The following is an 11,453-nucleotide window of genomic DNA, read 5'->3' on the forward strand; positions in this document are numbered from 1 at the left end:
ATAATACAATTCATTTTTAACTATATACTTGACTCTGCCTGAATTAATATTAGATGTGTTTATGGTCCCTGAACAAGCAAAGAATACTAAACTCTTCTGGTTAAACATTCAAAGATCGATCAGGTTGATATTTCATATTTATATAGAATCATCACATCTTATTGCTCATAATTAAATATGCAGCCGTTATGCTATAAAGTGTGATGCTACACTAGTGGCATTGCCTCAGTTATAATTGAAAAGATTCGACTGAAAAAGCAACAAAAATACAGAAAACTATAAAGCAGAATTTTTCATGGGCCAAATTAGACATTAAAATCAACCAATTGTACCACAGAGCAGAAGTAACTTCATTCAGTCATGTTTCCATAACCTGTTCCTGCAAAAACAAGAAGAGCTGTAACACTAAAATCAGACCTATCTCACCAATAAAATGGTTTCAGAGTCCAGATTTCATCCTTAAGAGCCTCCTGCATGATTTAGATGTTTTCCTGCTTCAATCACTGAATTACCTCTTCACCATGCATCCCTGTTATCCACACATTCATTCAAATCAGGTGTGTTGGAGCAAAGCGGCATCTAAAACACAATGGATCGTGGTCCTCAAGGTCCAGACTTGGACCGAAACAGCCCAGAGGTGAAAAAATTTTTTAATGTTTTACTTAGAATAACCATTTATCTCATTTTCATGTTCCATTACTTTATGTTAAAGAAACAAATCCTCAGGCAATCTCAAAACTAGAATTTGAATAAAATAATATAAAAAAGTTACAGTAACTGCTGACAACTGAATGTGTTTTAGTGATTAAAACAAAAAATAAATCAATCCTACTTCAATTCTAAAAAAAACGCATATACTGTAAAATGTTTCAATCACGTGGCTCCCTCTAGTGGACAACATAACACATTGCACCCTGTTATGATAAACACTTTAATTTGCACGGTCATACACTAAACGCTTTCGCTTTTGGACAAACAAGAGAAATAAAAGCCAGACTGCTTCTCTTTGATCGGTGAAACAAAGCTGTACAAACAAGAAAACAACCAAACACCATCTGTAGCACGGTATGAGCGCGGTACAGACGATCATGTACGTGAACCAACACCGGCAATATACAGTAAATGCGTTCATTCATAACATGTTTGATTAGCATCATGTAAAAGATAACAAAATAACATTCTTGCACTTCAGTGGGAGTGTGCCCTTCTAGCTGATTGTTCTCCCTCGATGTGAAATAAATCCACAGCGAACCCATCATAAAATATAAAAAATGCGAACAACACTATTTTCTAAATGAAAATAAAATAAACTCATTGTGTTGACACAGGACTAAATGACGCCTTTTATCTGATGGTACTGTGATTTTGAAAAGTACCTTTTCTGCATCCACTCTCTCTCTCTCTGATAGTGAGTGATCACTTTGCACTTAAAGGTTTGCGATTGTGCACATCTCTGTGCAGAATGGATCTCCTGTCCACTCATCCACGCCTCTGACATCCCATCTTCAGGATAAAGGTGTGTGCCGCAGGACGGTCCTGCAACAAGCAGAGATGCGCCCGACCCTCATGCTGTGCTTTGCCTCTGTGACCAAATCTCTGACTCTCATATGACTCAGTGGATGAAAAAGCCCATCTGATGCAGCTTCAGCAGAAAGCTGTGTGTGATGTCGAATGTGGTGAAGCTGATCCCCACCGCAACAGGTCCTTTGAGCCAGTTCATGCTCAGGCCTTTATACAGCCCGCGTCTGATTCCCTCCTGTGCTACAATATCCCGCATGGTCCCCAGAATTGTAGGGTAGGATGACCCCATCACGCCGGCAGTCTGCATACGCCGACGTACCACGTCCAGCGGGTACGAAGCCGACTGTCCAATCAGGCCTGCGCACGCGCCAAAGGCCAAGCGTTCGTAGGGATAGGGCTGGGATCGCTTCGTTTTTTCTACAGTGACACAAAATGTAGGACATAAGAATCAGGTGCAAGTTGGAAATGTGTGTTTATCTCCAAATTTGACCTAATTATCTGACATGAAAAGGAAAAGCAGCGATACCTGCATGCAGCTTTTTGAGGGTTTCGTAGGTGAAAAACGTTATTCCCGCATAGGGGATGACACCCAGCATGGTGGGGGTGAAGCCTCGGTAAAGGGTCTTCACGCCTTCCTCCTGGGAGATGCGCAGAAAGACGTGCATGATGTTACTATACCTGTAGGACACACACACACACACACACATCATAGACTGAAGAGATCACTTAGGTGTGAGGGTAAGACAACAACAGGGCATAAACCCAGAGAGAGACGGGGATTAGGTCAACTTTACAAAGCATCTGTACCTCACTTACAGGAAGTAATACCTAAATAAGATCCATTGACTTAATTCTTTTCTAAACAGCGTTGTAGATTTGTTTTGACCTTTCATTGTAGACAACTTGTCAGCAAAACAAGGTAAAACAAATCTACTACGCTGTTTAGAAAGGAGTTAAAACAATGGAGGGATTGCACAGAACGAACGTACAAAACAAGATCCGTTGATTTTAACTAATGAGCTCAGGTTGATTTATTACATTTCTAGCGCAAATTTCCAATAAACCCCAGCGTGTGTTGTTATATCATGACATTTCAAAGACATTTTTGATAATGATATGTATGATGACACAGCAAATCAAATCAAAACAAACATTTTATCAGTTATTGTTGATGCAGACAGGGAGCTCTCTTTCATCTGCTCTTGCCTTTGCTCTATTGTGCTTACTGTGAGTATATTGATGTATATTGCACACTAGGAAATGAAAATGAGTTGTGATGTCATCATTTATGTTGCTATATGACACCTTTTTACTCACCAACAGTGTTATAATTTATATGACTATTAATGTGGAGGAGGTGATTTGGCCTGGCGCTGCTGCAGCAGTAAATAAAGTTGTCACTGGTCAACCTCACTAAGGCAGGTAAGTAACAATGTCACTGGGCAAGCACACTCAGATGTGTAAATCCTGCTAAAAACCCCGATTTACAAACACAACTACAAAAGGTACAACAAGGTCTGGCTCCATTCAATTCAATGCGCCGTAGAAGTAAAGGAGGAAAACAGTAAGTCAATGGATCAAACTGGGCAATAACAAACAATAACAATGTCTAGACACGCTGGCTCCTATTGATGATGTACATATCAGATTGTCATGGTCTGCGTCTGCCCCTTCCTTCATGTGCCTCCTGGTGTTTCTCCATCCTCTCTAGGTGCTCCTTTTGTGTCCTAGCGCTCTCATGTGTCTTCTGGTTTTCCCCATTTGCCCCTAGATCTCCAGCCCTCTAGGTTTCTCAAGTCATCACCTTTAGTTACAGCCTTTCATGATTTAGTATGTTTTTTCCCATCAGTGTTTATTATTTTTCTCCCCCCTCCCTTTGAATTGTAGTTATGTTTCCTACTCTTTTGTATTGGGTTTTATTCTTAGGTCGAGTTAGTTTCTCCCCTGATGAGTCATTGCCTTCACCTGGTCCTCCTCCCACACCCCACACACCTGCAGCTCATCTCCCTCTCATCCTCCCTGTGTATTTAAGCCCTGTCTTGTCTCAGTGTCTTGTCGGTCCATTGTTTGTATTTCTGTCATGTCTTCTAGTGCCCCTCGTGTTTGGATTCTTCTCGTGCCTTTGAATATTTGGATACCCAGATCTTCGTCTGGATTTTTGGACTTTGGCTCCCAGCCTTCTTTGGATTAATTTTTGTTATTGATCATCCCAAAAATAAAGGATTTATTTTATTTATTCAACTTCTGCCTCGTGTCATCCTGGGTTTCTGCATTTTGGGTCCTCCAACATCTCAACCTGACACAGATAAAAGAAAGCTGCCGTTTTAGAACATCTTCATTTCTAAAACCTGCCTGAAACAAGAACCAATGAGATCAGCAAGACTTTCGTAGTTTACAGCTAGTTCAGCCATGATGGAAATCTCTGAAGGACTGCTCTTCTACAGGTGGAACTCAAAAAATTAGGATATGGTCCAAAAGTTCATTAAAAAAATGTATACTAATACATGAGACAGACTCAGTACATGTAAGGTCAGACATATCAAGTCTTTCTTTTTACATAATTGTGATGATTATGGCTTACAGCTTATGAAACCCCCAAATCTAAAATCTCAGACAATCAAAATATTAAGTTAAATTAATAAAACAAAGATTTGAAACAGAAATGTCAAAAATCTGAAACAGTGTAAACATACATGAACCTTTGCCTGAGATTGTAATTTTTCAACTTTCATCCGTTTAATCCTATAATCAGGAATGCTCACATTTCTTTGGCGGTGACAGCCATCCTGGCTCGCACCATGTCCAACGGGTAGGTTAGCATAGCAGCGGTCAACCCAGCCAGAGAGCCGGCCAGAAAGCGTGGGAAGGGAGGCAGCGCTCTGAAACAAGCAACCATAATAACAACAGTAAGTAATGTGTAGTAACACGTGTTTTAACTCTAAACAGAACCACTAATGCCCATTCCAAATGAAAGGGTGGGTGTTGACTGGGTTTCAAAGTTAAAATGAATATTTCCATTTTCTTTAGATCAGGGTCGCACAAACTTTTCAAGGCGATGGACAAAATCATCCAGTTAAGTCTTTTTTTAAATGTAAATTCCTTTTTTTAAGAATATGTCTCATATTGATAAAAAATATTAACATATGAATGTTAAAGAGCATGGATCCACTCAAAAGGCCTCTTGGAGTGGTAATACAGGGAGTGCAGAATTAGTAGGCAAATGAGTATTTTGTCCACATCATACTCTTCATTCTTGTTGTCTTACTCCAAGCTGTATAGGCTCGAAAGCCTACTACCAATTAAGCATATTAGGTGATGTGCATCTATGTAATGAGAAGGGGTGTGGTCTAATGACATCAACACCCTATATCAGGTGTGCATAATTATTAGGCAACTTCCTTTCCTTTGGCAAAATGGGTCAAAAGAAGGACTTGACAGGCTCAGAAAAGTCAAAAATAGTGAGATATCTTGCAGAGGGATGCAGCAGTCTTAAAATTGCAAAGCTTCTGAAGCGTGATCATCGAACAATCAAGTGTTTCATTCAAAATAGTCAACAGTCGCAAGAAGCATGTGGACAAACCAAGGCGCAAAATAACTGCCCAAGAAGTGAGAAAAGTCAAGCGTGCAGCTGCCAAGATGCCACTTGCCACCAGTTTGGCCATATTTCAGAGCTGCAACATCACTGGAGTGCCCAAAAGCACAAGGTGTGCAATACTCAGAGACATGGCCAAGGTAAGAAAGGCTGAAAGACGACCACCACTGAACAAGACACACAAGCTGAAACGTCAAGACTGGGCCAAGAAACATCTCAAGACTGATTTTTCTAAGCATGGACTGATGAAATGAGAGTGAGTCTTGATGGGCCCGTGGCTGGATTGGTAAAGGGCAGAGAGCTCCAGTCCGACTCAGACGCCAGCAAGGTGGATGTGGAGTACTGGTTTGGGCTGGTATCATCAAAGATGAGCTTGTGGGGCCTTTTCGGGTTGAGGATGGAATCAAGCTCAACTCCCAGTCCTACTGCCAGTTTCTGGAAGACACCTTCTTCAAGCAGTGGTACAGGAAGGAGTCTGCATCCTCCAAGAAAAACATGATTTTCATGCAGGACAATGCTCCATCACACGCGTCCAAGTACTCCACAGCGTGGCTGGCAAGAAAGGGTATAAAAGAAGAAAAACTAATGCCATGGCCTCCTTGTTCACCTGATCTGAACCCCATTGAGAACCCGTGGTCCATCATCAAATGTGAGATTTGCAAGGAGGGAAAACGGTACACCTCTCTGAACAGTGTCTGGGAGGCTGTGGTTGCTGCTGCGCGCAATGTTGATGGTGAACGGATCAAAACACTGACAGAATCCATGGATGACAGGCTTTTGAGTGTCCTTGCAAAGAAAGGTGGCTATATTGGTCGCTGATTTGTTTTTGAATGTCAGAAATGTATATTTGTGAATGTGGAGATGTTATATTGGTTTCACTGGTAAAAATAAATAATTGAAATGGGTATATATTTGTTTTTTGTTGAGTTGCCTAATAATTATGCACAGTAATAGTCACCTGCACACACAGATATCCCCCTAAAATAGCTAAAACTAAAAACAAACTAAAAACTACTTCCAAAAACATTCAGCTTTGATATTAATGAGCTGTTTGGGTTCATTGAGAACATGGGATGCACCGATACCGATACTGGTATTGGTATCGGCATCAATACCAGTATCGGTAAAAGTTAACCGATACCAATGCAGTTGCTTGAAAATGGCTTCACTGTAACTTGTCAATTCTGTTCACCTAATATTTTAGTTTTGATGATTTCCATTCAAATTTTACTTTTTATCTACCTCACAGTCTCTTCCTGTTGAAAGCAGAGAAGAAAATAAAATCTGTATTCCAAATCATTGCATTTTTTTTGTGAGGTGGAAGTATCGGTATTGGTAATCGGCATCGGCGAGTACTCAGATCCAAGTATCGGTATCGGTTTGGAAAAAAGAGGTATTGGTGCATCCCTATTGAGAACATGGTTGTTGTTCAATAATAAAATTATTCCTCAAAAATACAACTTGCCTAATAATTCTGCACTCCCTGTATTCTACCATGCTATGGGTCGCACAAAATCAGTCTGCAGGGCCACAAAAAGCCCCCGGGCTACACTTTTGACATGCGTGGGGTAAAAGCTAAACACTTACACAGTGAAATAATAAAGCTGTACTCACTTGCCCTGGAAGCCGTAGTAGCCCCCCAGCAGTTTCTTGTACTGCTCATGTGAGCAGAACTGGATGGCGGCGTACGGCATCACCCTCACCATGGTGGCAGAGTTGCCCCTCCACAGACTGAGTAGCCCGTCCTTCACGTACGTGCAGTAGATGACCCTGAAGGCCTCCTGCAGACAACGCATGCAGATGAATACAATCATTCACATTTTAATCTTGTTAATGCGTCTGGCATGTTTGTGTTACGCAACAGAATTTGCAACAATGTTCGACTGAACCTGTCTGTAAATGAGGACACATTTAATCACACCAGCTGTAAATCGGTTTACGCATAACTAAATAACTGTTCATAAATCAGAATCTGGTATGTTGGAAAGATCTGCTGCTTTTTAAATGACTTTTTTAAGCTCCTGAGTGTGTGCTGGTGGTAATTACTCAGCTTATCACTGAATCTGCAAAACAAGTTGTGAAAATCTACAATTTATCAGTTCCTGTTCTGCCGATGGCAGAGGTGAATGAACTCACCTTAGCTGAGAATCGTTGTGAGGACACTGAAAAACAACAGGAGACACAATAAACCTCAGCTGAGCAACACACACTCATGATCTACTAAGAGGATTAACAACTGCTCTGAAACTGTTGGGAAAACTGAAACAAACTGAAAAAAAAAACACATTAGAGGTCACCTGTTGTACACAGGTGGACAGGCTAACGGCTAGTCACGTTTACAAACTGGAGTGATGTCGATCTTAATATGTTTTATACCAGTTTACTCACATTTTACTGCATAAGCCTTTTACAGCTGCATCGTTGTTGGGCGAAAGCCTCGTATCAGTATCAGTCACCTCAACACATTTCTGTGATTTAAAGATCAACCTCATTTATTTTTGTAATACATTTGCAGTGGTCTCTGGTAGGAATGAATGCATTGTAAGGTATGCTGGGGGTGGAGCTCCAGTGCACCTGCTTCACAAACTAGAAGTGAGCCAGATCAGAAGTGAGCTTCAGAGAGTCAGATTTCCTGATGTTTGAGCATTTCTGACCTTTCTGATCCTAGCGCTCCACCATCTATCGTCTATCAGAAGCTAATGCAGGAGATAGGTGTAGGAGACTATTTTCATGTTCAGCCTGCATGAAAAACTCAAAGTGACTGATTATAATCAGAAATAATCATTAAAAAATGTTTTTTCAGTGACGTTGACCTTTAATTATTTAATATCCAAAGAACAAAGGACAGTTTATCTAATGCACAACATAATAATCATTCTCATTATCTACACTGTTATTGTGACATATTATTAAATTCCAGCTAGAACAATTTCAGACTGCAGTAGAAACACTATAAAACCTATATTTTTACCAAGTAGCTACAGAGTATTACGAATAACTGTGTCAATCCACAGTAGGAAGATTTGTAAAAAAAAAAAAAAAAAAAAAAAAAAAAAAAAACTTGCATTAAAAGTTGTGATGTGTTTTAGAATGAAGATGTTTCATGATGGAGGGCAACCACCTATCAACTCCCTGTTTGGACTCAGTCATTCAGTCCAACAATAGCTAAGATCTGAACTATTCATAACATTTCAACAAAAAACACTTCATTTAAATTACTGCAAATTGTCAACAAATACGTTTAATTACCTTGAAAAATTATTTTGGTGCGATCCAAAGGTGCAATAACGGTTTTGGCCACGGCTCCAGCAAACGCACCGCACAGCAGTGAGTCCAGGGCCGTCAGCCTGGGCCTCAGGTCCTGTTGGAAGACATTTTTCATGTGATACTCAAAAACAGAAAGAAATAACATAGTAATACTAGGGATGCACCGATGGATCGGCATTTGATCCCAATCGGCCGATAGCGCCCCTATCGGTTTTGATCGGAGTTTTCAAAATAGATCAAAGCAGACCGATCAGGCAGGGTTGTCACGGTAACCGGTGTAGCGGTAAACCCCGGTAAAAAAGTTGACAATAAAAATAACCGTCTTGTTTTGTAAAAAAAAACTATATTATCTCGATGGATTACCGTGGTTGCGGTGTAGGCGCGGTGACCCTTACCAGCCACCGTATCATCTGCTGAAGTTGCCGGCGGCACATACGCGCTTTGTTCTTTACAACCAAAACTTTCTTGAAGCTAAAGCTGAAATAATGGCCAAAGGAGGAGACGGCAGTGCTCAGGAGGACATTTTTTATCCCTCATAGAAGACAAAGTGGGAAGTACGGGCATTTTTTGGATATTTGAAGAATGCCGAGGGACATTTGATAGAAGACGGCTATCCTGTTTGCAGCACGTGCAGAAAAAGTGTCTGTGAAAGGCAGCAACACTTCAAATCTCACGACACATCTGCGTGACCATCACCCACAACTCTACAGTCAACGCAAGGCAAGCTAACGTTAGCGTTTTAGCTAAAATGCGTGATCCGAGGATTTGGGTTGAGGGAGAATGGAACGAGTCGCTATATAAAGCAGCCGCAGCGCCGCTACCTGCATATAAACCGTGTCGCGGACACCCCCATGTTGAAATGACGCTATGCATTACGGGGCTCCCAGGGGCAGATAAGAGTTGGTCTCTCTCCCAGGATAATTATGAATTTAACAATGATTACTGCCTGATGACATTTTCCCACATCTGCAAAGCTCACTGGAAGGACACAAACCGAGGACAATATTTTCCTGATATAGGGTTTATTACTCAAGTAAGGGTAAAAAAGTATCTGATTAGAAGGCTACTTGAGTACTGAGTATCATCTGATCTAATATTTTTAAAATGATGACAACAGACATAAAATAAGAAGTTATGGGCAAATATTGGTATTTTAAAGACTAAAGGGAAAAAATGTAAACAAATAAACAACATAATTACAAAATAACACATTTTAGGCAAAATTTAGACACAAACTGAGGACAATATTTCCTGACATACAGGGTTTATTTAATTGTGTGAAAATGTAGCATGTTTAAAAAAAAATACAGTGATAATACTGAAAACCGTGGTAATTTTGGTCACAATAACCGTGAGGTTAAATTTTCACACCGTGACAACCCTAATACAGACCATTTTAGATTAGGTTACATTTCCTTTATTCCCAGATTATGTAGTTTGTAGCACTCATTATAATGTTGTAGAAAATTTTTGGCCAATCCACGTGATCGGTATCGGAGATCGGTATCGGTGATCAGCAGCAAAAAACCTGATCGGTGCATCCCTAAATAATACAACACTAGTTTGTATTTTAAAGTGAAAGGGGTGTTTTGAAATGTATATTATTTACACATGCATGCACACAAGCAAGCAAGCACGCACGCACGCACGCACACACACACACACACACACACACACACACACACACACACACACACACACAGAGTGAAGCCAATACATTAGTAGAAACAACTCCTTCAATAGACATTCCCATTTACTGATAGGACGAACATTTGGTTTGGTAGCAGACAAAGCAAACTGATTTAATTATTTCTTACTTGTGAATAATTAACCCTTAATTACTCCAGCACACTGCAACCTGAAACCCTATTGATGCATTTCTGTAAAAGGCCAGGCCTGCTTAGGATTAGCAGGCATCTCCTCTCTATTTATGGCCATGGATCTGCAGAGTCATGCCCTTCTAGTGAATGTTTACAAGCTGGAGGGCTGTAATAGATTTCACAATAATGACAACAATAACTGAAGCACGAGTGACCTGCTTTAGGGTTAATCCTCAATGAATCACTCAGTGGTGTGTGTACACTGGTAAAGTCCACGATCCACACCCAGGCTACACAAACCTGCCCAGACGGGTTGTTACAATACCACATGAAGAGAACTTGATCAACACAGCTCACCTTAGTCTGGCTGGACGGCGGCAGGGTCAGCACGGTGGTCTGGGCCCCGGGCAGGCGGCGCTGGTGGTCGTGGACTCGGTGGGCCATGTCCTGTCAGAGATCCCCGAGCGCCGTCCGTCAGACACTCACTCAGGACTAAACAAACGCACTGCGGAGGATAAATGCACATGAAATAATTGTTACAAACAAGAAACGCAAACAACCCGTCTGCTGTCGCAGTTCCTCTGTTATTATACGAGTACGTGAGCACGCTCACGGCCCATTTTCCTGCCAGAACATCCCGGTTTGTAAACACGGTGCTGCAGCACCAACGATCCATCCGCTGGAGTTCGTTTTAAAATATCTCACGTTATATTTCCCTGCTAGCTGTTTGTTATGCAAAACTATTGTAGACAAACAATAACTTAACAGCCACTTATTAAAATATTAAATAAATCGTAAACTATCATTCCTAGTGTTGCGAAACAAATAACTGTAATTCTAATGCGATTATTTCCTTATTTTTGATCATGAACGATGACTTACCCCTTCGCTCGCGTCCTAAACGCACCCGTGTTTACAAATATGCGGTCGACGCGTGAAGACGGACGGTTATGACGACCAGCTTCCTCAACAGAACTCTGGTTTGCCTTCCATTCGTCCTTCGCTCTTATAAAAACTTGCCACGGGCTGGGGTGCGTCTCTTCCCACGTCGTTGGATGTTTCTGGAGATGTTCCCCGAAGATAACAAGTGATGAGTGACGTTCGTTTACAAGAGGACGTGGGCGAGATACCATTCTGGTCGAAGCTGCACACTGCCACTGCGCACAAGATCATTCCGGATTCTCGGACGGAAACTGGGGCAGTCTCTATCTTTATTTTGGACTACAAATCCCTCAAAGCCCTTCGCCCATCAT

At 41.2% G+C, this 11,453-nt stretch overlaps 1 protein-coding gene across 1 annotated transcript; it reads right to left on the reverse strand.

Moving 5' to 3' along the window:
• Positions 1–917: 917 nt before the first annotated feature.
• On the reverse strand, positions 918–11,389 carry LOC107393335 (mitochondrial coenzyme A transporter SLC25A42). The gene is made up of 8 exons (XM_015971618.3): positions 11,083–11,389; positions 10,558–10,705; positions 8,363–8,474; positions 7,250–7,275; positions 6,728–6,894; positions 4,284–4,400; positions 2,048–2,199; positions 918–1,938 (listed from the first exon to the last, which is right to left on the reverse strand). Exons 2-8 carry the CDS (start codon positions 10,642–10,644, stop codon positions 1,613–1,615), a joined length of 987 nt encoding a protein of 328 aa, XP_015827104.3. The 5' UTR covers positions 10,645–10,705; positions 11,083–11,389; the 3' UTR covers positions 918–1,612.
• Between the last annotated feature and the right edge of the window lie 64 nt (positions 11,390–11,453).

The sequence above is a fragment of the Nothobranchius furzeri genome, chromosome 8 (genome assembly GCF_043380555.1).
Source record: "Nothobranchius furzeri strain GRZ-AD chromosome 8, NfurGRZ-RIMD1, whole genome shotgun sequence".
In the NCBI taxonomy this organism is placed as follows: Eukaryota; Metazoa; Chordata; class Actinopteri; order Cyprinodontiformes; family Nothobranchiidae; genus Nothobranchius; species Nothobranchius furzeri.

Excerpts from the sequence above, each read along its gene's own strand:
- LOC107393335 (XM_015971618.3), bottom strand. The coding sequence starts at position 10,644 with ATGGCCCACCGAGTCCACGACCACCAGCGCCGCCTGCCCGGGGCCCAG. Across the intron at positions 8,475-10,557 it reads CGCCGTCCAGCCAGACTAAG|GACCTGAGGCCCAGGCTGAC; the intron begins GTGAGCTGTGTT and ends GTCTTCCAACAG. Across the intron at positions 6,895-7,249 it reads CACAACGATTCTCAGCTAAG|GAGGCCTTCAGGGTCATCTA; the intron begins GTGAGTTCATTC and ends CGTTGTCTGCAG.